This window comes from Hemicordylus capensis, chromosome 2, assembly GCF_027244095.1.
Source record: "Hemicordylus capensis ecotype Gifberg chromosome 2, rHemCap1.1.pri, whole genome shotgun sequence".
In the NCBI taxonomy this organism is placed as follows: domain Eukaryota; kingdom Metazoa; phylum Chordata; class Lepidosauria; order Squamata; family Cordylidae; genus Hemicordylus; species Hemicordylus capensis.
The window spans coordinates 39,536,945-39,563,689 of NC_069658.1; the positions used below are offsets into that span (position 1 = coordinate 39,536,945).

Below are 26,745 nucleotides of genomic sequence, written 5' to 3' on the forward strand. Positions count from 1 at the left end.
CCCCATCCAGAACCGGTAAGATCTCCTCATCCCGATTGGCTCTCCTACTGACCAACAGTACCTCTGTCTTGTCTGGATTCAATTTCAGTTTATTAGCCCACATCCAACCCATCACAGCCTCCAGCCCCCAATTCAGGACATCCACTGCCTCCCTAGGATCAGGTGACAAGGAGAGATAGAGCTGAGTGTCATATGCATATTGCTGACAACTCAGTCCAAGTCCCCAGATGACCTCTCCCAGCGGTTTCATGTAGATGTTAAACAGCATGGGGGACAAGACCGAACCCTGCGGGACTCCACAGGCCAATGGCCATAGAGCCAAACAGTAGTTCCCCAGCACCACCTTCTGGACCCTCCCCCCAAAGAAAGGATCAGAACCACTGCAACGCAGTACCTCTGATTCCCATACTTGAGAGGTGGCCTAGAAGGATACCTTGGTCGGTGGTATCCAACGCTGCCGAGAGGTCCAGCAGAACCAACAGGGATTCGCTCCCACTGTCTAATTCCTGGCGTAGGTCATCCACTAGAGCAACCAAGGCAGTCTCAGTCCCATATCCGGGGCGGAAGACAGATTGAAAAGGGTCCAGATAATCCATATCATCCAAGACCCTCTGCAGCTGGGACGCCACCACACGCTCTATCACCTTGCCCAAAAAGGGTAGGCTAGAGACTGGTCTATAGCAGTCTGGGTTGGAGGGATCAAGGGAGGGCTTTTTAAAATAATGGTCTTACCACCGCCTCTTTGAGGCACGATGGCATCCTGCCCTCCCTTAATGAGGCATTAATAATCACCTCCAACCATCTACCTGTACCCTCCCTGGCAGCTTTTATTAGCCATGAAGGGCAAGGGTCAAGAGCACACAATGTCACCCACACACTGCCCAGGATCTTGTCCACATCCTCAGGCTGCACCAACCAAAAATAATCCAATACAATGGGACCAGATGGTACCAGAGGCACATCTGCTGGAACTGCCAAAACTCTGGAGTCCAAATCAGCACGGATGCGAGTGACTTTATCTGCAAAGTGACATGCAAACTGATCACAGCGGGCTATAGATGATTCCTCCCCCATTACCTGGGGGGATGTGTGGAGCAATGTCTTTGCTACACGGAACAGCTCTGCAAGTCTGCACTAAGCAGATGCAATGGAGGGGGAGAGAAAAAATTTCTTCACCGCCACAGAGTAGTCCCTAAAATGGGCTCTAGCCCGTGTTCGGTCGGATTCGCCACAACTCTTCCTCCAGCGTCGTTCCAGCCGTCGCCTGAGTTGTTTCATCGCCCTAAGCTCTGTGGAAAACCAAGGAGCAGATCAGGCTCCACCAAGCCGGAGAGGGCGTTTAGGAGCAACCACGTCAACAGCCCGGGCCATCTCTCAATTCCAGAGATCAACCAGGGCCTCAACAGGGTCACCAGCTCTGGACACTGGAAACTCCCCGAGGGCCGTCTGGAATCCAAGCAGATCCATACGCCTCCGAGGGCAGACCATCCTAATCGGCCCACCACCCCTGCAGAGGGCAGACGGTGCAGTCAAACTAAACCCCTAATACAAGCACTGCACAGCCCATTCCAATAAAGCTAATCTTCCAGCAGAAATGCATATGAAGTGCAAGCAAAAATTCCCTATATTTCAATTTATGAATCAAAGACTACCAGATAAATGCAGAATAAGAACGGAACCTGTAACTTCCATATAACCATCACTATGTTACCTTGCAGTTGCCAAAATATATTCATAACGTGGTGACCAAGATACTGCTAGTACTTCCTGCTTGTGACCTAAAAACATAAAAGCATTAGAGGTATCCAGGTGAATACCTATAGACAAATAGCCGGACGCCAGCAAGGAAATGACAAAGGGAAAAGAGAGCCTCCTTTTAACCTATATGCATACATCTACCTATGAATTGCATCAGGGCAGTCTAGAAAATGGAAGGTCTATGCGTATCTTCTAAAACCCTATCCAATGCTCCACCCCAAGGGTCAGGGGTGGAGGACTGTAGAGGGATATGGGTGGTACATACAGATCTATTTCCTAATTACCCTAGTGTGGGTTTTGTGCACATGTCCATGTGCATACACAGAAGGAGAGGGAAGAGAAACAAGACATAACAGAGCCTATATGTTTTCTAAAACAATTTCCAGCGCTATATGGATCTATCATGCTTTTTAATTTTTTTTAAAAAATACTAATTAATGTTATGAACAATGCAATATAATTAACTGAGACCACTACAGTATCAGACTAATTGGTAGTTTCAAAGTTGTAATTAACTTTTTCAGAGCAATTATTCCTAGGAAGCATGTGTTTTATGTGCATGTCAGACAGCCCTATTATAGTTAAAATAATCCACATAATACCCCCCAAATTTAAATAATAGTAATTATTTTTGTAATTATAATTGCCTATGCGAATCAAATCAAAATCGATCAGGAGAATTCATAATTACTATTTCTCCTGATCGATTTTGATTTGACTTGCACAGCCAAAGTTACATTCTTATTTGATCTTGGATTGCAAATGAAAACAAAAATAAAATTATGATTCATTTTGGTTTACCTCCAGCCAACACACATAGCAGTATCTCACTTGTTTTGTTGAGATGGAGGGCTGGGAGGATTTTTATAAAACACTATTATGTGTTATATAAAAGCTACGGTGTAGCATTAAACTTTATTTCAAGATTAAGGTATTACAATAAAAATACTTTCCATAAAGCTTTGTTTGTGTTTGAACATAACATCTGAACCATATTAAATGTGCTTTATTGAACTGTTTATTATTATTTCAGTTTCAGTACCTGTTGCTATTAGGAAAACCTTTGAGATATTTATACAGCATGCAAAATTAACATAGGTTACTTCTATCATTTGTTAACTAAATAAACATGTCAGATCAAATAAACAAGCCAGATCATGTCAAATAAACATGCCAGATCAGATCAAAATCCAGTTAAGGCATTGGAAAATTTTCTAGAAAATATTCCAATTCATTCCTTTTCTGTAAAACTCATATCACTGCAAAGATTCCTCCACAAATGGCAAAAGATAATATTGAGTTTTATCTTGAAAAATAAACCACCTTGAGACTCTAAAACCATTTTTTAAAAATAGAAACAAAGGGGATTGTGGGTTGGGTCACTCCAGTGTGGAACTCTATTATCAACCTTGAACTCACAAGATAAATTATTTCAAGCTGGAAAGCAAGCATTAAAAACAAACCTATTCAGTCTTTTTTTTTTTTTTTTGGTATTGGAATAAAGAATGGGAACAACGGAATACTTTTGTTAATTATATTTTGGACTCACAAGAAGTATGGTATCAGTTGAAAGTTAAATTAAGTCCAGGACTTTCTCCACTTGCTTTAGTTCTTTGGAGCAGAGAAAGTACTGATATGTAGAACTTGGTGATATTTCTAAATGGGTCAAACATAAGACATATCAAGTATCACAGTTATGGTCAGGAACTAGAATGCTGTCATATCAAGAAATAATATGAACAATGCAAGAAGAAAAACCTTATTTTTATAAATTTCTACAATTTCTCAACATAATAGTAACTCTAATTTGAACGTATAGTGAGAGCAGAGAGAAAACAGAAGCTGAACAGAACAGAAGCTGAAAACAGAAGCTTAATCAAAGAGGGAGGGAAAGGAATGATGACTCAGTGGTACTGTTTATTGTTAAGAATGGATTTAAGTGGGCAAGAGAAATGGTGGGCAAGAGAAATGGCCACACTATTGGAGATGGATGAATGGAAGTGGATTTGGGAGAAAAATCTAAAACAAACTGTAAATGTCTCCCTAAGGGAAAGTTTACATAAGCTCCAATACAGATGGTATTTGACACCTCATCGATTAAAACATATTTATCATCTGAAAGATGACAATTGTTGGAGATGTCAAGCAATAGGCGCTGATACACTGCATAATTTTTAGTTATGTCCCAAGATTAGCACATACTGGAAAGAGGTTCAGATTACAATAAAGGAAATGACAGGATAACTATATATATGATCCCAGAACACTTCTATTTGGATATATGGCAGACTAATTATTAAAAGATTATCTGTAATTAGTCACATATCTCTTGAAAGCAGTCAGGATGTCTATTATTCTAACATGGTGGTGGTGGGGGAATGCCTCTAGCTAAATTAGACTGTCTAAACTGTGCTTAGAGAATTGTTTAATGTTTAAATTGTTTAAATGTTTAAATTGACTTATAAAAATTCAAATGATACTATAGATAAATTTGTGCATTAATGGATTTTATTTATTCAATACTGGCATGGGATCGTACAAAAGTGGGTATATCCTTATTTATTCTCTGCGATGTAAGATTTTTGTGTAACATTAGCTAATTGGTTGAATGTTAAGGAATGTATGTATTTTTCTATTTATAATTTAAAAAATTCTAACATTCAAGAAGCCCATGTTAATACCAACCGTTTTTGTAATAATTATATTTCTGGGTTCCCAGATACAGTCATAAAACAGGCACTAAACACATCTGCCACAATACTTTCATATTGTTCACAGCACATCTTTATACTGTTAAGTCAAAGTAGTTACTGTCTAACATTTACAGTATGTTTCAAACTAAGAAGTACCCTGCAGAATGTGAGAACAAGATCCAGACTTCAAGTCACAAAGCTGTACTTTGGGGCTTTTGGTACCAACTGTAACAGAAAAACACAAAAAAGCATTAGAGAAAAGAGATGCATGGCCTGTAGACATGAAAAAGCATACAGAAGATGGTCTAGCTTGACTGTATTTAAAATAACTTTGGTGTCTTTAAACAGGGGCATCACAAAAATATTTAAATCTCTCATTTTTATTTTTCATAATTATACTTTCAAAGTTTTGCTACACCATTCAGCATATTTTCGAGAGAAGTACAGTAAAGAGACCTGGATGAATATAGATACTCTTATTTCTCTATAAATTAACACAAAGGCTTTTGTTAAGTGAAATATCTGGATGTTCAGACAGAAGTGAACTGCGTGCAAGCTACATACTACACAGTGTTCAAAACTAACAGGATGAAACACCAACTTGAACCGTGTGAATCTGAGCTGTCCCTGTTCTAGAGAACATTCTCTTGGTTTTATAACAATGCTGAATCTGAAACACTGATCAACTTGAATACAAGTTTCATTAATGAGGAAACACTCCTCATTTGTTACAGTTATACAAATTACACACAGTCCATTCTTAGCATCAAATCCACTGAAATGATTCTACATTACTAAATGTGGGATTTTGGCTTATGAAGTTCCACAAGAGCATGCTGGAGAAGGAGGAGGCAGCAGTCAAACAAGGCTGGGCCCGGCCAACCTCCCCACTCCATACCCTACCACTGTGTTTAGCTTGCTATCTTCTCATGCAGCAAACATTACAGGCACTTAACTCTCATTCTAAAATTACTAGTAATGTCTAAGCATAATGAAATAAATAAATAAATAAATAACCCCATTCTAAATATGATGGTGGTATATTCCAATGGATGCAAAACCATTAGGCAAATAAAAGATACCTAGCCGTCTCCTCCTCCCGCCCCACCCCAACCCTACCCCCTTTCCCTACACATCTCAAGATGTGACCTAAAATTAACTAACTATTCTTATCATAATAGTCCAGTCATTTCAGGATAAAGAGTGGGGGAAATTCCAAAAGTTTTGAAAATTGGCACAGATGTTGAGGACAAGGTTTTAAGTAACATACTAAGAATTCCAAACATTCCAACTTGAGCTTCAGCTACTTTTTTGGAAAAATCGTAGCCCAAAATCATTTCTGTATGTATCTCACAGCACTTTGTCCAATGGAAAAATATTAAATATAAAAATGGAAGAGCATCAAATTCTCTGTAAAAATATGAAATTCAGTGTAGAGTTCAACTAACAGTTTTGCTGTAAAATGTAGGTTTTATGTGAAATGGTACTTCAAGGCAACTCCAGTTTTTGTCTGTAAATGTCAACTATGCAGAACTGAGCATAAACAGGAACATAGGAAGCTGCCATATACTGAGTCAGAACACTGGTCCATCTAGCTCAGTATTGTCTTCACAGACTGGCAGCAGCTTCTCCAAGGTTGCAGGCAGGAATCTCTTCCAGCCCTATCTTGGAGATGCCAGGGAGGCATCTCTTTAATAAAATGAAAGAATTTGAGATTGACTGTCACTCACAAGGTGGAGTGGGGCTGCAGCTTTCCTTCATTCTTCTTTGCTCAGCAATTCCAGGAACACATGGAGAAGGAGAGAGTATATGCCAGGGTAGTGAAACATGCCTTCTTCTAAACTGAAATGTTGGAAGTCACTGGCAATGTTGGACTTTACTTCTCTGCTTGAAATGTTTGAAGTTGTGGAGATACATCGTTCTGATAAATATCATTGTGAAGAAATATACATGTTTCATGTGTTGGAGAGAGATGGGGAGAGTGAGTGAGCAGAGGTTGTCATGGAAACCATATGGAATTTTCAGGGAGGGATTTAAATAATGACAGGTGGTGACAGTTTGAAGCAGTTGGGAGTTGGACAGAACAGAACTTGGAGCGAGAGTACTTCTGTGTGGTGGTGACTGAACAAGGGAAATTGTTCAGGTTTTGTGAGAGTTTTTGGTCAGTGGATGTACAGAGGCTGAAAAGCCAGTGGTGCACTGGTACAGTACTCTGGGAATCTGGAGTAATAAGCCTGAGGCGGAATCCTGTGAGTGAAAGATGCCCAGAGGCAAAAACTCCTAGTAAAACAGACAAAAAGGTCTGGGTCATTACACCAAGTCCCACAAAGGTTAAAATACATCTGTCCTGAGTGATTTAACATTCCTAACAGCTACATTTGTAAAGAAGCTCACAACACTCTGAGAGTCTAACAGCTGACTTATATGGTGACATTGTAGTGAAGTTGATGTGCCCTGCTTTGCAGAGATCTTTATTTCAACACCTTGTAAATAATAAACTTCTTATTTGTTTCTACACTTTAAGATTTGTTTCTTGTTATGCACCGAACATACATGCCTATCCTGCACACGCGAGGCTATGTGACCAAAGAGTTATTTACTGGGAGCAGGGTAACCATCATTTGGTGGCAGCGAAAGAAAATAATAACTTATTGATATAAAAATCACCTCTCTGGACTTCGGAGGGGCATCAGGGTGGGTTCCTGACAATCATCTTCACCTGCTACAGATAAACTGGTGAGTTTGCAGTGAAGTACAACTGTCCATGGCATTGGCCTCAAACTGTGAAGCATTTCAACCCAGGTTTTCTGAATCAATAAACAATAAGCCTGCACCAGAAGATAAGAACACCTTAAGAAAAGCATGGCTGGATTAGGACAAGGCCCATTCAGTCCAGCATTCTGCTGCACGAGCAGCTGACCAGGTGCACGGGGAAAACCCGTAAGCAGGCAAAAGAGAGTAACATATTAGCACCTGGTGTTCAGGGGAATGCCACCTCTGATCCTGATAGAAGTACCAAGGTTAGTAGCTGTTGATAACCCTGTCCCCCATGAATTTGTCCAATCTCCTTTTAAAACTGTCTAGATTGGTGGCCATCACCACATCCAGCAGCAGCGAAAACCCTCGTTTAACTACACATTGTGTAAAGAGGTACTTCCTTTTGTCTGCCCTGAATCTCCCAGCATTTAGCTTCAACAGATGAACCTGGGTTCTAATATTATGATATACCAGCTGACCCCGCACAGAGCATCTGTACGCTCTTTGGGGCTGGCGGTTACCTCTCTCCCCGCTTCTGCCCCAGTTTCTGCTTCCAAGCCCAGCCACCTCTCCACCCCACTGCCACTTCTGCCCCCCGCTTTCTTTCCCCCCTCCTAGGCCTTGCCTCTGCGGCCGGCCGCCATGTCTGGCCTCCACAGCAACCAATCGTCCTAGGTGCACCTCAGCCAATCAGGCACGTCCACCGCCCAGCCAATCTGCTGGGCTCTGGGACGCACATTCCAAGGCACACCCAGGAGAATTAATATAATAGATAGAGAGAAACTTCTCTTCATCCACTATGCGTAATTGTATAAATCTCTATCATGTCTCCCCTTACTTGCCTTCTTTCTAAACTGAAAAAGGCCCAAATGCAGTAGTCTTTCCTCACAGGGAAGACCTTCAACCCCCTAATCACTGAGGACTGCAGAAAAAATTCAAGAAGCAATTGCAAAACCCTGGGGTGGGGGTGGGGATAGTGCCACTGTAAAACTGTGGATTTAATACTTTTGTATGGTGGCTATTAAGGATGTGCAAAATATTTCTAGCTCAAAATGGGCCATTTCAAACGTTTCAAACTCAAAACAAAACACCCTTAAAATAGAGGGCCTGTTTCAGTTTTGAAAGAGAATGACCTTTTTTTGACTTAAAACATTTTGAGTGTCTCGAGCACCATTTCGACGGGTTCTTTTCCCCATCCTGATTGGTTTTCTGGCACTGGCTTCTGTTTTGTTTGCAATCTCCTTGCTTCTTGGTTGGCTTGATAGCGTACATATCAAGTGTTGTCATGGGCAACTGTGCCTGCATTGCCTGGGAGGAAGGAGGAGGGAACACTTTTGGAGGGAATTTCAAATGTATTCAAAGGGAATGGGAGGCAGAGAGAGAGAGAGAGAGAGAGAGAGAGAGAGAGAGAGAGAGAGAGAGAGAGAGAGAGAGAGAGAGCCCTTATGCTTCTCATGAAGAAGAGAATGCATCATGACAGGAGGAAGGAAGGTATGATTTTGTAGTTTTCTTTTCTCAGCTCTGAGTATAATATGCTGTTCTGCTGCTGCTATAACTACCTGGTTTTGCTGAATCTCAGATTGACCAAGGCAGAACTTGGGTGCCTGCCTTTCTTGAGTTGTGGTTTGTTTTGTTTGTGAGATAGTGTTGTGGTGAGAAATGACTCTGTGTGTGTGTGTGTGTGTGCGTGCAATATTTCATGGTAATTGCTGTGATGAGCTCCATGTCTGGCCTGGAGACTAATTTGTGCTCCACTTACTGCTCTGGTCTGCAATCTGCATGGCTTGACTAGTGCAATGTACTGTATGTGGAGCTGCTTTTGTACGTAGTTTGGAAATTACAATAGTACAGAATGAGGCAGCCAGGTTGATCTCTGGGACAACACTAAGGGACCATTTAACAATGATTGTGAAAGAACTGCACTGGCTGCTGCTATGTTTCTGAGCAAAATATAAAGTGCTGGTCATTACCTATAAAGCCCTGAACTGCTTAGGTCCAGGGTCTTTAAGAGATTGCTTTCATTGTCATGAAACCTGCTGCCTATTAAGATCATCTGGGGAGGTCCAGTTATGGTTGCCACCGGCTTGTCTGTGGGGGCAACTCTGGGCTTGGCCTTCTCTGTGGCTGCCCCAGGGCTTTGGAATGGACTCCCTGACAAAATAAGAGCCTCTCCATCTCTGGATGCTTTTAAAAAAAATCCTTAACACACCTGTTTTCTCAGGCTTTTAATTAAAATTAATGTTAGATTATTTAATTGGTTGAATCCTGTGAAATTTTAATGGTTTCAACTTGTGAATTATTTTTAATCGTTTTTATTATGTGAAAGTGTTAATTGTTTGTTTTTGTTTTTATATTGTAATTTGTATTGTGTACACTGCCTAGAGATGTACATACCAGGTGGTATATACATATGATAGATAGATAGATAGATAGATAGATAGATAGATAAATAAATAAAGTCTAGCATTGCCAGAAACCTCTAAGTTTCAGTTTAGAAGAAGGTATGTTTCACTACCTGGCATATACTCTGCTTCTCTATGTGTTCCTGGGACTGCTGAACAAAGAAGAATGAAGGAAAGCCACGTCCCCCACCCCATCTTGTGAGTGACATTAAATTTAATGCTCTTTAATTGTATTTATGTTCATTGTATTTATTCATTGTTGTATTTATATCAACTGTAGTTGATATAAAAGAAATACAGACAAAAACCAGGGATGGCAGAGTTGCCTTGAAGTACCATTTCGCATAAACCTACATTTTAGTGCAAAACTGTTAGTTGAATCCTACAGTGAATTTCGTATGTTTATAGAGAATTCGATGCTCTTCAGTTTTCGTACCTAATATTTTCCTGTTGGAGTAAGGGCTTGCGAGATATATGCAAAAAACTGTTTTTGGCCATCATTTCCCCAAAATGGCAGCTGAAGCTCAAGTCGGAATGTTTGGGACTTTTACTACATTACTTACAACACTGTCCTCAGCACCTGTACCACTTTTCAAAACTTAGGGAATTTCCCCTCACTATTTGATAAAAATGAACCTTATATGACTGAGTTATATTTTAATATTCTTATCATAATTGATCCATGGACTTCTCTGTCACAGGATGTGGTGATGGCCACCAGCTTGGATGGCTTTAAAAGAGCCATAGACACATTCATGGAGATTAGGTCTATCAATGCCTAGCAGTCTTGATGTCTATAGGCTACCTCCAGGTTCAATGGCAGGATGCTTCTGAATACTAGTTGCAACAGCAGGAGAGAGGGCATGGCTTCACAGAGGCATCTTGTGGGTTACTGTGGGAACAGGATGCTGGTAAATAGACTTTAGGCCTGTTCCAGCAAGGCTCCTTATGTTCTTACAGACAACAGAGACATCTCAGAACTTACTACTAACCCTTGATCAAATTAAACCAATATAATGACCAAAAGCTCCAGGCTCTCACCAGCATAAGCACAAACAGCACCACAGCATGAGTAACCTAATAACCCTTGTATTAACAAAAGATAGCAATAACCACTGGCTATAAACAAATAAATGAAATGAAACTCAATGCAAATGCTTTCAAATCATGTTGATCATGGCGAATTATTAAGCAGCTCTGTCTCAACATGTAAAGTGCTCCTGAATTCAACTCAAATTATGTAATTACGGTTAATTATTAATTAGCTCTGGTTTAAGATGAAATGTGGTCTCATGTATAAACCATTTACAAAAAATGAAGACACTCGATTTAGATAATTATAACTTGTTTTTTTTAAAAAGGTATTTAAAAGGAACACAAACCTGCAATTAAGCAATGCTTGGTAGCCACAGGAGACATGTGATGACTGTACACAGTTGTCTCAAAATTAAACACATCTGCAGGCTGCCAATTGAAAGACAATATATTAAGCTTTTGTCCGGAACCACATCATAACAGGAATTTAAAACTAACGGCTTGGACCCAACAAACCAGGAGCAGAGTTCCGCTTGTGGAATGACAGGACCTTTTGGAATGGCACAGGATGTGACACTGGGAGCTGTGGCAGGAAATCAGCATAAAGTGGAACCTCTTTACATGTGTGGAAATGAATATGCACTATTATACCATTGGATCCAAGCCCTTGTCTACAATTGCTCAGCCATTTTTAAAAAACATGAATTGTCCCCTTTGCTAAGCAAGGCCTACCCTAGTTTGCATTTGGATGGAAGACAACACATGTGAGTACTGTAAGATATTCCCATTTGGGGATGGGGCTACTTTGGGAAGAGCACCTGCAGGCTTGCATGCAGAAGGTTCCATATTCCCTCCCTGGCACCTGGTGGCGCAGTGGTAAAACTGCCGCCCTGTAACCAGAAGGTTAAAAGTTCGATCCTGACCAGGGGCTCAAGGTTGACTCAGCCTTCCATCCTTCCGAGGTCGGTAAAATGAGTACCCAGAATGTTGGGGGCAATATGCTAAATCATTGTAAACCGCTTAGAGAGCTTCCAGCTACAGAGCGGTATATAAATGTAAGTGCTATTGCTATTGCTATTGCTATTTCTGTTTACAGCCCCTCCAACATTGTATGGAATTTTGTTGAGAAAATCAGGCTAATACTGAAGGTGTTAAATACCGGTGATGTAGGATTTTTGAGTGAAGTTCTTGAACAGAGACTGAGAGAGAACCCCCTGTCCTCCATCATGATTGCCAGTGCATCTCCTCTATATTTTTACCTAGATCCATTTCCCATGCATTCCTCAAACCTATTGGGGGATCTCCAATCTCTATTTGTATTTAAAAAATTATATATTGGAGCTTATCCCTTTAGGCTGATCCAAACAACTGAGTATTAACTTCTCAAAATTTGTGAGTGAGTAGCTAAACTATCAACGCTACTATCCATCAATATGGATCTAATTTGAAATCAAACTAACCAAGGTATTTGAGATCCCGTTTGTTGTATTTCAATGTTTGTCAACTTCTTGTATAACCTCTTATTTCTATAGAAGTCTCTTATTCTATAAAAATTCTTTTCCTTCAACATCTTTAAATAATCCAATCCATATTTATCTACCCCAGTATCCAGATATGTTAATCAAGGTGTTAATGGAGAAATATCTCTTATCAATGTTGTGAATTTTTCTTTCCACATCTGAAGTATATTTCTAGTGAATACATTTTTAATTTCCTTAACCTCTTTAAATTTCCTTGGGTGGAAAATTATTTGTCTTAAGAGTCCTTCTGATTCCTGTTTCTCTTCTATTTGTATCCACTGCTTTGATACATCAACCATTATAAATGCAATCATATGACTTAGTTGGGCAGCTTGATAATAAAATTTTAGTTTTGGAGGTCCCCACCTGGCTTGTTTTTGAGGTCTATACATTATCTTTCTATTTAGTCTCAATTTTTTTGTATTAAAGCAAAACCTCTCAATTTTATTTTTTGCCATAACCTAAATATTTTATCTGGGATTTCCACAGGAAGTGATTGAAATAAAAATTAAGTTTAGAAAGAACTTTCATTTTTATTACTGCTATTCTTCCCAATATATTAATTTAATCTTTTCCAGTGATTCATATCCTTATTTATTTTTTTCCAAACTGGCCTAAAGTTTCTATTAAATAGTTTATTAATATTTTCAGTTACATTAATGCCTAAATAGTTAATCGATTTATACATTATTGGGATCCCTAAATCACTAGAAACTTTCTTTTGCATAGTGAGGGGGTGTAAGGAAAAACACCAATCGAGATTTATTAAAATTGACAGTTAACCCTGATACCTCCACAAATTCATATTATTCTTCCTTTAAATATTCAATAAACTGACTAGGTTCTGCAAGAGTTAATACCGTATCATCGGCAAATAGATTTAATAAATATGTGTTGTTTCCTAATTTAAATCCTTTAATTTGATTATTTGCTCGCAACGCAATTGGTAACATTTCTAATGCCAAATTAAATAAAAGAGGTGATAAGGGGCATCCTTGTTTAGCACCCCTAGACACTGAAAACCACTCAGAATCAAACTTGTTAATTCTAATTTGGGCTTTAGTTGAACAATAAATCTGATCAATCATATTATAGAAAACAGAGCCGAATTTAAATTTCTTTCAAACATATTTTTAAAAGATTGGCTCCAAACAATTAAAAGCTTTAAGTATGTCTATAGAATATACTGATAGAGAGGTTGACTTAACTTTAGAAGCATAGATAATATTTAATAACTTTCTTATAGAATTAAATATATTTCTCCTAGGAATGAACCCAGATTGATCTATATGAACAATTTTGTGAATAATTAATAAGTTGATTTGCCAATAATTTAGTGTAATCAACATTAAGTAGAGAATTTGGCCTATAAGTACTGACTTATTGTAAATCTCTACCTATTTGGGGAATTAACGTTATTTTTGAATCATAGCACGAGGGTGGGGGACACGCTCCCTGATGTAGCACACTAACTAAAATTACAAACTCAGGTATAATAATTTCTTTAAATTCCATAAAAGATTCCCCTATCAAACCATCCGGTCCTGATTTGTGATTCTGCATTGTTTTAAAAACCTCAAGAACTTCTGCCTCAGTAAATGGTGCATCCAAAATTTTAATATCCTCTGGAGTTAATTGTGGGGCATTAATCTTATCTAAATAGGTAAGAATTTTCCCTTGCGTTGGGTTATGAGAATTATATAATTGTTCAAAGAACTTAACAAACTGATCACTAATATATTTAGTATTAGTGATGGTTCGACATTTACCATCCTTTATTACTTTTATAAGCCTCTTCTTAACTTTCTTTAATTTACAGGCTAATCTTGTATTTTTATTATCATATTCATAATATCTTTGTTTTAAATAAATTAGTTGAGTAGAAATTTTTGTCGTTTCCAAAACCTCGAGCTCCTTCCTTTTCTTCTCTATTTGCTTAAAGGTATTAACAGACCCTGTTTTATTAAATATTGCCAATAAGTGTTTAATCTCCAACTCTAGTTTATCACTCATTTGTGTTGATTGTTTTTTAATCCTGCTCATCTGATTAATGCACTCCCCTCTAATCACAGCTTTCATTGCATCCCACCTCATTACTAGTGATGTATGCTCCTTATCTTCATTAACAAAGATTCTTACTGTTTGGGCCAATTGTTGCTTTGCCACACAGTCCACAAGTAATCTAGGTTTAAAATGCCAAACTGGTGAGAATAAAATTTTCTCCTCTAATTTAAATTTAAAGATCACTGGGGCATGATCCGAGACAAGTATGGGTCCAATTTCTCCTTTATGAAACTGAGTTAACAAAGTGTTAGACACCCATATATAATCTAATCTAGAATAAGATAGGGGTCTTCCTGAAAAAAGATAAAACTTTTTGCAGAGTCGTTTAACATTCGTCGAGTATCTATAAGCTCATATTTATGCATCAGTCATTGGAAATTCAATGACAATGAGGCTTGTTTCTTATATTGTAAAGATCTTGATTTATTTGCATTAGATGACTTAGTAGCATCAATATTGAAATCCCCACCCCACCAACACTATATTAGTACCAGCAAACCTTTTCATTGTCCTCATTGTCCTCTAAAGGAAGTCAAAAGGGATCCAGGGGCTATCGATCCAGCTTAATGTCCATTCCAGGCAAATTGATAGAAAGCATCCTCAAGGATAAAATTGTAAAGCACATAGAAGAACAGGCACTGCTGGGAGTGAACCAGCATGGCTTCCACAAAGGTAAATCTTGCCTCACCAACCTTTTGGAGTTCTTTGAGAGTGTCAACAAGTGTGTGGATCAAGGTGATCCAGTTGACATAGTATACCTGGACTTTAAAAAAGCTTTTAACAAAGTTCCTCATCAAAGACTCCTAAGAAAACTTAGCGGTCATGGGATAAGGGGACAAGTACATGTGTGGATTGCTAACTGGTTGAAAGACAGGAAACAGAGGGTAGGTATAAATGGAGAGTTTTCCCAATGGAGGGAAGTAAGACATGGGGTCCCCCAGGGATCTGTACTGGGACCTGTGCTTTTTAATTTATTCATAAATGATCTAGAAGCAGGGGTAAGCAGCGAGGTGGCCAAATTTGCAGATGATACCAAACTCTTTCGGGTAGTGAAATCTAAAATGGATTGTGAGGCGCTCCAAAAGGATCTCTCCAAACTGGGGGAGTGGGCGACAGAGTGGCAAATGCGGTTCAATGTTGGAAAGTGTAAAGTGATGCACACTGGGATGAAAAACCCCAACTTCAAGTATATGCTGATGGGATCTGAGCTGTCGGTGACTGACCAGGAGAGGGATCTTGGGGTCATGGTGGACAGCTCACTGAAAGTGTCGACTCAATGTGCGGCAGCTGTGAAAAAGGCAAATTCCATGCTAGGGATCATTGGGAAGAGGACTGAAAACAAAGCGGCTAATATTATAATGCTCTTGTACAAAACTATGGTGCGACCACACTTGGAGTACTGTGTACAACTCTGGTCACCATATCTAAAAAAGGACATTGTTAAACTGGAAAAGGTGCAGAAGAGGGCAACCAAGATGATCAGGGGCATAGAGCACTTTTCTTATGAGGCAAGACTACAACACCTGGGGCTTTTTAGTTTAGAAAAAAGATGACTGCGGGGAGACATGATAGAGGTCTATAAAATCATGCATGGTGTGGAGAAAGTGGATAGAAATAAATTCTTCTCCCTCTCCCGTAACACTAGAACCAGGGGTCATCCCATGATATTGATTGCCGGGAAATCTAAGACCAACAAACAGAAGTACTTTTTCATACAACGCATAATTCACTTGTGGAATTATCTGCCACAAGATGTGGTGACAGCCAACAACCTGGATGGCTTTAAGAAGGGTTTGGATAACTTCATGGAAGAGAGGTCTATCAATGGCTACTAGTTGGAGGGGTGTGGGTCACCTCCAGCCTCAAAAGGAAGGATGCCTTTGAGTACCAGTTGCAGGGGAGTAACAGCAGGAGAGAGGGCATGCCCTCAACTCCTGCCGATGGCTTCCAGCGGCATCTGGGGGGCCACTGTGCGAAACAGGATGCTGGATTAGATGGGCCTTGGGCCTGATCCAGCAGGGCTGTTCTTATGTTTTTAATCGGTCTCTGATCTGGAGCATAAATAGAGGCCCAAGTAATATCCTTATTGTACAACTTCCACTTAATAAAAATATATCTTCCATCCTTATCTTTCAAAATTTTTTTAATAACAAGATCAATGTTAGCTTTAAATAAAATACCAGCCCTTCTTGCCTTGTTCCCTTCCCTTGAGCAAAAAATGGTTTTCCAAAATATCTATCAGCAATACCATCTATCTTACAAGTCTCTTGCAAAAAGACCACAACTGGTTTAAATGATTTAATATGATTAGATATCTTGGTCCTTTTAATTGGATCCCCCAAACCTCTCATGATTAAAGAAACAACTGTACACTGATCACTCATTTTTAATCCTTAGTCCTTGCTGACAATAATTATTTAATTTCCATAAACTAGACAATTCCAATCCTCTCAAATCACCCATTTATATCTTAGTATATCTATCTATAGAATGTAACATAATATATTTAACTGTTCCTTTTAAACATATGCTTCCCCCATTCAGACCGAAAGCAAACATTGTTGCAGAGGAAACAAATCCTCTAACGGTTTTGGGTGGGGGGAACATCAGCTCGCCCTCTCTCCATTCCAGCCCAATATTCCTTAATAACCAAATAATTATTTAACTAATTACCTATATTCATCCAGCCTAGCTAACCACCTTAGCATTCTTCTCCCTTCTTTCTAATTGTTGGGCAGTGCTGGGGAGGAGTCAGCTATCGTGGTGCACATTGGCACCAATGATGTTGGGAAATGCAGTCGGGAGGTTCTGGAAGCCAAATTTAGGCTGCTAGGTAACATACTGAAGTCCAGGACTCTCAGGGTAGTGTTCTCTGAAGTGCTACCTGTTCCACGTTCAGGGACAGCGAGAGAGGCGAAGCTGAGGGATCTCAATGCGTGGATGAGATAGTGTTGCCGGGAGGAGGGGTTTAGATTCATTAGGCACTGGGATACATTTTGGGGAAAGTGAAGCCTGTACAAAAGGGATGGGCTCCACTTGAAACAAAATGGAACCAGACTGCTGGAGCTAAAAATCAAGAAGGTCACAGAGCAGCTTTTAAAATGATGCCCAGGGGATTGCCAGCAGGAACAGGGTGGCATCTGCTTTGGCCGGCAAAATCCTCGAAGGTGTGAGGGTGAACATGTTTTGGATAAACCAGAAGGGGACAGAGTAGAGCCAGGAGTTGAGCAGAAAGAAACACAGGACAGCTTGGCAAATAAGTCAAACGTTGGTAAGGGGGGATAGCACATGCCAACACCAGGTGAGGAACCCGGCATATAGGTGTCTGTATACCAGTGCCAGAAGCCTCTGAGCTAAGATGGGTGAGCTAGAGTACTTGGTTACTAATGAGAACATAGATCTAGTGGGTGTAACAGAAACCTGGTGGAATGGTGAGAACCAGTGGGACACGATTATTCCTGGATATAAACTCTATAGAAGGGACAGGGAGGGGAGGGTTGGGGGAGGAGTGGCACTGTATATCAAAGCAGGGATAGATTCCAATAAGCTAGAAAACCTAGGTGGACCAGAGTCTTCCACAGAATTATTATAGGTAACATTATGAGGACTGAAAGGAAATGTGTTACTAGGGACGTGCTATCGCCCTCCAGATCAAAGCACTGAGAGTGACCTGGAGTTGGAGAAGCAAATAAGAAAGGCTTCAAAGAGAGACAGGGCAGTAATAATGGGTGACTTCAACTACCCACAAATAGACTGGGTAAATTCACATTCAGGTAATGACAGAGAGTCCAAATTTCTAGATGGGCTAAATGACTGTGCCTTAGAACAGTTAGTCACAGAACCATCCAGAGACATGGTGACTTTGGATTTAATCTTGTGTGGTGCCCAGGACCTGGTGCGAGATGTCAGAGTTGCAGAACCATTAGGTAGCAGTGACCATAGTGTAATCCAATTCAGCTTATATGCGAGTGGAGAATTGTCAAGGAAGTCTAGCACAGATGCGTTGGACTTCAGAAGAGGAAACTTCTCAAAAATGAGGGGACTGGTAAGAAGGAAGTTGAAAGGGAAAGTCAGGAGGGTCAAATCACTCCAGAAAGCATAGAACTTATTTAAAACCACAGCATTAGAAACACAGTTGGGATGTATACCAAGAAGGAGGAAAGGTACCACCAAGTTCAGGAGGATGCCAACGTGGCTAACAAGTAGAGTCAGGGAAGCTATGAAAGGGAAGAAGACTTCCTTCAGAAAATGGAAGTCCTGCCCAAATTGACAGTTTTCACAATGGAGAGAGGTAGGAAGTGGGGTCCCGCAGGAATCAGTACTGGGACCAGAGCTCCTTAGCTTGTTTATAAATGATCTAGAAGTTGAGGTGACCAGCGAAATGGCCAAATTTGCAGATGACACTAAACTATTTAGGGTAGTGAAATCCACAATGGATTGTGAGGAACTCCAAAAGGATCTCTCCAAACTGGGGAACTGGGCGACAAAATGGCAAATGCAGTTCAATGTAAGCAAGTGTAAAGTGATGCACACTGGGGGGCAAAAAACACCAACTTCACGTATACGCTGATGGGATCTGAGCTGTCGGTGACTGACCAGGAGAGAGATCTTGGGGTCGTGGTGGACAGGTCATTGAAAGTGTTGTCTCAGTGAGCGGCAGCTGTGAAAAAAGCTAATTCCACGCTAGGAATCATCAGGAGTGGGATTGAAAATAAAAATGCTAATATTATAATGCCCTTATAAAAATCTATGGTGCGGCCACACCTGGAGTACTGCATACAGCTTTGGTCACCGTATCTTAAGAAGGATATTGTAGAACTGGAAAAGGCGCAGAAGAGGGCAATCAAAATGATCAGGGGCCAGGAGCACCTTCCTTATGAGGCTAGGCTACAGCATCTGGGGCTCTTTACCTTGGAAAAGAGGCAATTAAGGGGAGACATGATTGAAGCATATAAAATTATGCATGGATTGGAGAGGGTAGACAGAGAAATATTTATCCCCCTCTCACAACACTAGAACCAGGAGTCACCCCATGAAACTGAAGGTTGGGAAATTTAGGACTGACAAATGGAAGTACTTGTTCACACAGCACATAATTAATCTATGGAATTCCTTGCCATGGGATGTGGTGATGGAAACCAGCTCGGATGGCTTTAAAAGGGGTTTAGACAGATTCATGGAGGACAGGTCTATCAATAGCTACTAGTCTGATGGCTGTGGGCTATCTCCAGCCTCAGAGGCACGATGCCTCTCAATACCAGTTGCAGGGGAGCAACAGCAGGAGAGAGGGCATGCACATACCTCTTGCCTGTGGGCTCCCCAGAGTCATGTGGTGGGCCACTGTGTAAAACAGGATGCTGGACTAGATGGGCCTTGTGCCTGATCGAGCAGGGCTGTTCTTATGTTAACAGCAACATGAAGATAAATCCAAATGGGGTTAGAAGGTTGGACAAAGCACTGAGTAAAGTTGGCACATGAAATATCGAACGGTATGCAGCCACTAACGCTGAACAAAGTACTAACTCTGAGAGGAGGCTGTATACCCTAAAGACTGAATGTTTTTGACAGAAGGATTGAGTGTCTTCCACCTTTTAAAGTAAGAAGTCTTATCTTGAGTATCGATGAGAGGGATGAGACTAGGCTTACAATTCAAATAAGCTGAATTGCTTAAGGTTAGAGCTGTAATCATGAGGTTCTAGTCTTCAAGGCTAATCAAGAGCAGGAAATGGGTTTTGCGCTTGAATGGGGAGATTACTCTGCCGAGGAATTTCTTTATTGGTTGTTACCTTTAATTTCCTGGGGAAAATTTCTTAGAATACAGAACAACCTCAATATCCATGGATTAATGTATCTGCGGTCGGGTAACCGACACCCAACCTTGGTATATGAGGGGGGAAATAGGCAAATAAGAGGTTAATTTTGCATATCCGTGGGTTGGGGGTGGCCAGAAATGACCTCGGAGATCATTTCCTGCAAGCATTTTGTGTTCGGGAACCTCAAAATGGCTCCTTAAAACAATTTAATTTCTTTTAAACCCGCAGTTTTTGGCTGATTTTTAGCCATTCAGGGGCACAGATCAACTAAAGGGGACCACCAGCACGGGTAGGAAGCTTCTCTCTGAAATTTGGCCAATTTTTGGTGATTTTCTTGACCTCCAGGAACCTAACCTCCATGATCCTATAGCCCCAATGAATCGGTATTCATGGTTTCCATATCTGCAATTGCAGCAGGGAATGGAACTTGGCAAATATTGACGTTCTCCTGTATGCATATCAAACTTTTTCGCATTTGTTTATGTGAAAAGCTTATTAGCTGACTTTTCATATGGCTCACTTTATGTGTCTCAGGATGGATTTTTCCTTGCCACACATGGATCTTAGATCAATCCCTGGTGCCTGCTACTTGTCATACTGGATCCTGCTACAAGTGCTCTCTAGGCAGTGCTCTCTCTCTAGTGCTCTCTGCAAAACCCCACTAGGTGCTAGAATGCCAAGAAGTTTCTTTCACTGTTAAACCTGGACACTTTCAACTGTACTAGCTTTATACAAAGCTTTCTTGCGCTGTGTTTATTGCTTTTGCTGTATGCTGCCCTGGAAGTCCTGAACCAAAGGATGGTCTTTGCATTTATTATTATTATTATTTATTATTATTAATAACATTTCTAGACCGCCCCATTCAAAGGCTCTGGGCAGTGCACAACGAAAGTTTAAAAAAACATAAACACAAACACTATGTAAAACACACTGCTTTAAACAATATAAAAACAATTTTACAACAATTCAGAACCATTTAAAACCAATTAAAAGACTTTAAAACAATTTATTAAACAAAACAATATATACAGCAATATTAAAATGCTCAGCACCTCAAACCAAATTTAGCTAGACTAGACCAGATCTGTGACTTACTTGTAACGTGTTTGTGTCCCATATTTTTAGTGTTTTATCAAATGAGCTTGATGTAAACATGCCAGTGTCATGAGGGTACCACTGTACTGTCTCCACGCTGAATTGGTGCACATCAGGATGGCTTCTACAATGCAGGAATAGAAGAATAAAGTTTAGACAGGCAACCATAACTATATGCAACAAACCTGAAAATCTGTGAGGGTCTATCCCAGCCCTAAGAAGCAATCTTTGAAGGGAGAGAGCTAAACCTCCTTTTGTGATGGTTCAAACAGAGGAGAAAGTCTAGAAGAGCTCAGGCAGCAACCATCCCAGACAAGCACCTTACTTTTACTATTACTGCTCTGGCTTAATGCCATAGCCTAAATAGAATCTATGAATACTACCAACTGGACAGGGAACTAACTGAGGCTGCAGGATGTAAATATTCTCATCCAAACCAGTTGTCCTTGAAGTCCCACAAGACCATTTTCTCCCTATTTTGAAAAACACCCACCAGGGGTAAAACAAATGGATGCCAAACTACAAAGCTTTAGAATAAAGATCTTCCTTTCCACGCTATAGTTAATACAATGCTACAGTATGAGATTTGCAGTCTTGACAATGGAACACACACTACAAAGCCCAGTCTCACACCTTTTCATATGATAATGATCAAGGCAGGGATTCTTAAACTTGGGTCCCCAGATGTTGTTAGACTACAACTTCCATAATCCCAGCCACAGCTGTTGTAATGGGGTGATGGGAGTTGTAGTCCAATAGCATCTGGGAACCCAAGATTTACAATCCCTGGATTAAGATGTAAAGCACAGTTGTCTCATCAGCACACTAAAGATGACTTCAGCTACTCATTCAAACTGCCTAAGAATCTCAGAATTCCTGAAATTTGGGCAAAAGCTTAATAAACTTTCTACCCCATTGTTCCATTCTGTCAATATTCCCACCACCTCTCCCTGATCTTCCCTTTAATAATATCTTCTATTTCTAAGAACCATAAAGACAAACACCCATGAGTTAATTGCTTAATTGGCTGCCTGTCAGGTCCCTCCCAAGGGGGCACCACTTCAGTATTATCCCCACAGCCAGTCACCCACCCAGAATGACAATAGCAATTCTGTACTTTTTTGTGGGATACTCTTGTGGATGTGTCCTGGGAACGAGCAGCTCTAAGCACTTTGTGGCATAGTCTCTTTCCAGGTCCCCACTCTGTGCTAACAGGAAGCTCACTTTCAACCTCCCCCAATTAGGCTCTAGGGATGGGATTGTATTACCTGGCCAACTTCTATCTGTCCCAGCCTGCTCAGAACTGGGCCACTAGTGATTACTACCTTCGGAAGCATTGATTTGTACCCGATAGTAAATTTTCTGTGGCAGTTAACACTACATCTTAGCAAAGGAGAAAGAGCTAAAGCCCTAGGTAAGTACCACTCAGTCCCACCCTTGTGAGGACTGCTACTGACTAGAAAAACCTAGGTAAGAAAGATTAAGAACAGCAGCTATTTCTTCCATCTGCCAAAGGCTGGGCAAATTTAAACATCCTTTCTATGGAGCAAAGCACTACTTACACATCAAGCATAGGGACAGCCCTGCTTCTTAAGCTACATCATGGCACTGACAGTTGCTGAGACAAAATTTGATTTAAAAACAAACAATGCATTTTGTGTTGTTTTGCAAACAAGCTCAGAAATGGCAAAGAAGAACGGGCGACTGGCGAGTGGGGAAGAACAGATGATGGGGGGGGGGAGAAATGGGCAAGTGGGGAGGGGAGCCAAAGGCTGAGTGCACTAGTGCACAGATGCTCTGTGCGGATTCAGCTAGTAAGCACTAAAGGACAAAGGATCACATACAGTCAGCAGTTTCAACTGCAAGAGTGTAAAACTTCCCAAATACATTAATAGTTATTTTTCACTAGTATAATTAAGTGGATAAACTGGTTGAGAAATAAACATGGTACGGAAATTTCATGCATAGTTTTCAGATACTTTTGCAACCAATTTAAATATTTTTGCAACTGCATCATGTTTTCTGCTACATTACATTAACTGCACCTGGAGCACCCACAAACTCACTTCCCACTCTCAGCAACCAGAGTTGGTCACAAACTACTCTTGGGTTCACATGATTATAAGAATGTCTGGTGGTTGAGAAATCTTGGTTTACTGGTGAGTGTGGGCTCTCATAGTGCATAATATGTGAGCAGCAAAAAAATGTTCAGATCCCAGATTGGCATTTAACTGAGATCAGTAATCTAGGATTTGAACTTGGCCTGTTGATTTGGGTTAAAAGTTGGTTGGCATGCTGCCAACCTGAGATAGAGAGGTTTTTTGCTGCCCACATAGCATGCTCTGTGGGAGTTCACATCTGCCAGCAATTGGGATTTTCTGATTACCTGATATTCTTACGATCCTGTGAACCAGCCCTTTGGGTCAGCCCAAGTTTTAAGTATTTACATAGCCATGATCAATAAGACATGCCAACTTGTTTGCACCCACTATGGAGGTAAGGGTGCAGCTGAGAAGTCACGACTGTCTCTTTAACACCTCTTGAGCAGGGAAAAGTGAATGTTCCTGCCCTGTTCCTCCACTGGTACTTTTGCTTTTCCCTAATATTTGCCAGAGCAAGGATGAAACTATCTTTTGCATCACAGCAGATAAGGAATTATGGTAGCTGAAAGGACCAACAGAGAAAGGAACATTGGTCTTACCTACGAAGGGTTCTTTTTCCCTGTAGCTGGAGCTCATTACTAGTGGGATTAGGTACTGTTCATGCTCGAGACAGGTCAGAAGTCAAACTTGCTAGTTCCTGCCGCTGGAGGGCACCAAAATCCCTGTTCCGGGACTTTAGCGAAGATGTGCAGTAAATGAGACCGCGAAATAACTGTAATATAACAGTAAAAAAGCTACAGAAGAAGAAAAGTTAAGGAGATAGAGTCAAAGTGAGGTGGAGAGCCAAAGAGGAAAAACTATGGACTCCATTCTCCAAGAGCTGCCACCACCCAAAAAAACAGCCTCCCTCCTTGTTATGGCAGCATACATATACTGTATACATATATCCAGAATGGCGAATGCTCCTAGACATGACATCCAGGAGGGTCTGATGAGCTCCAGCTACAGGGAAAAATAACCCTTCACAGGTGAGACCAATGTTCCTTTTCCCCTGAGCTGCAGCTCATCACTAGTGGGACATGCCCAAGCGGTATGCAGTCTGTGGGGTGGGGAGGATGTCATTAAAGCACCTGTATGGTCAAATACCTCCTGCGGAAGCAATAAGAAATGGATTTTATAATGGCGTATAAACGGAGTAACAGAGGACCATGTTGCTGCCTTGAAGATGTCTGCCAGTGGAGCATGGGAGGAGAGACCGCAGACGTGGCTGCACTATGCGTGGAGTGAGCGGCGATCACAGTCGGGACTGGTAGCTGTTGCGCTTCGTAAGCCAGCTTGATGCAAGCTTTGATCCAGTTCGCCAAAGTGGCTTTAGAGACCTTCTGACTCAAAGATGGGCTCTGGAAAGACACAACAAGAAAATCTGACTACCTCCCGTCTTTGATGTGTTCGAAATAAGCTCAGAGCACTCAGTGCACATCTAATTTGTGCCAGAGCTTCTCTTTATGGTGCCAGGGGTTGGGACAGAAAGAGGGAAGGATGATGTTTTGGGAGCAGTGAAAAACAGAGTTGACCTTAGGAAGGAAGGTGGGATCATGTTTTAGCACGACCGAATCAGGTTGAAAAATACACAGTTCTTTGCGTATAGACAGCTCTCCCAATTCAGAGACCCTATGTGCAGAAGTGATGGCCGTCAGAAAAAGGACCTTGTATGAGGAGTTTGATTGTAATGAATGCCAAAGGTTCGAATTGTGGCTGGGTAGGGCATTCAAAACCTTGTTGAGACTCGAGGACGGAAAGCATTGGATGGGGGAGGGCAGGTTGGAGGCACCCCACATGAAACACAAAATGTGGGGGTGAAGTGTATGAGAGCCAGGAGGGTAGAGGTCCAGTACCAAGGCCAAGGCGGACATATGATGTTTCAGTGTGTTGGGTTTGAGCCGGAGTTCTATTCCCTCTTGAAGGAAGGCCAACACCTCCAGGATTCCTGCTGATTGGGGGTCCTGATGATGCCTGCAGGACCATCTGGAGAAAGCAGCCCATGTGGCTTGGTAGATTCTCTGAGTGGAGGGCTTGCGAGAGCAGAGGATGGTATTCTGAACTTGAGAGGAATAGCCCGCTGCCGTCAACTTCTCACGCTGAAACTCCAGGTGTAGAGCTGGAACCAGCCCGGATCTGGATGGACGATCAGACCTTGAGCCAGGAGGTCCCTGTGGAGAAGTAGACACCAGGGGCGGGAGTGTGGATTGACAGGTTGAGCAGATCTGGGAACCAAGGGCATATGGGCCAACAAAGAGCTATTAGGATGAGTTCGGCGCGTTCTAAGCACAGTTTTGCGAACACCTTCGGGAAGATGGACGGTAGAGGGAATGCACAGAGGAGACCTGGTGGCCAGGAGGCTGTGCGAGCATCTGTGTCCTCCGCTTGGTGACTCAGAAACCTTGAGAAGAAGCAGGGAAGCTGTGTGTTGGTCTCGGTAGCGAAGAGATCCACTAGCAGGGAGCCCAGTTGACTGGCGATTTGCTTGAATGCTTCTGGATAGAGTGACCATTCTGCGAGATCTACTTGTTGGCGACTGAGCCAATCTGCCTAGGTATTGTCTACGCCACGGAGATGTTCTGCAATTATTGACAACAGATGCACCTCCACCCAATCGAAGAAGCGAGTTGATTCTTTCATCAGTGCTCTGGAGCGAGTGCCCCTAGTGGTTGATGTGGGCCTTTGTCGTGATGTTGTCCATGCAAAGCAGCACGTGTCTGCCCACCAGAAGGTGATGAAAGTGGAGTAGGGCCCACCTGGCTGCGCTGAGCTCCAGCCAACTGATGCCCCTCTTTGCCTCCACATTGGACCATAGGCCCTGGGCTGGATGCCCCTGACAAATCGCTCCCCAGCCTGAGAGGCTGGCATCTGTAGTGATGACAATCTGATGGGGAACCACCAGAGGGAGGCCATGATCGAGGGTTGTGGACAGCCACCAGCGGACGGACTTCCTGACTCGGCTTGTGAGGTGCACTGGCAAATGTGTCAATGGGTGCATTCTATACAGGCTATCATTGATCCCAGGACCTGGGACAAGAGCATTAAGTCTGCAGAAGGAGCAAGACAGAGTGGTTGAATGAGAGCAGACAGCTTGGCTTTCCTCTCTGGGGGCAAAGAAACCAGCGCCAGGGCTGTGTCGAATACTGCTCCTAGGTGTTGTAGAGACTGAGTTGGGTGGAGATGGCTCCTTTCTGTGTTGACGATGAAGCTGTGATTGCTTAGGCAACTGAGGGTTTGAAGGACATGTGAGTGGGCAGGATGGAAGGATGGAGCCTGGATCAGAAGGTCGTCCAGCTACATATATATACACACCCTTGTTGGCGGAGATGTGCCATGACGGTCACCATGATCTTCATGAACATTCACGATGCTGAGAAGAGCCTGAAGGGGAGTGCTCTGTACTGGAAGTGTTGTCTGTTGTAGGTGAAGTGAAGGACGTGCCTGTGATCCGGAAGGATGGAAATATG

The 26,745-nt window shown here is 41.6% G+C and overlaps 1 protein-coding gene across 7 annotated transcripts in view; it reads right to left on the reverse strand.

Annotated features, from left to right (window-relative positions):
• Nucleotides 1-26,745, reverse strand: part of ERCC8 (ERCC excision repair 8, CSA ubiquitin ligase complex subunit) — a 63,113-nt gene that overhangs the window by 29,498 nt on the left and 6,870 nt on the right. For 5 of the 7 annotated variants that reach the window (XR_008315625.1, XR_008315626.1, XM_053293041.1 and 2 more), the window contains exons 4-7: nucleotides 21,138-21,261; nucleotides 10,993-11,074; nucleotides 4,608-4,676; nucleotides 1,712-1,778 (exon numbers count right to left, since the gene is read on the reverse strand). Coding sequence is in view for 5 of the 7 variants with exons in the window: in XM_053293041.1 (XP_053149016.1) it covers nucleotides 1,712-1,778; nucleotides 4,608-4,676; nucleotides 10,993-11,074; nucleotides 21,138-21,261 (342 nt within the window). In the remaining 2 variants the exon portion in view is untranslated. Of the gene's footprint in view, nucleotides 1-1,711; nucleotides 1,779-4,607; nucleotides 4,677-6,181; nucleotides 6,477-7,833; nucleotides 7,865-10,992; nucleotides 11,075-21,137; nucleotides 21,262-26,745 lie in introns of those variants that run through there. The other 2 variants (XM_053293046.1, XM_053293045.1) reach the window with 2 other exon arrangements.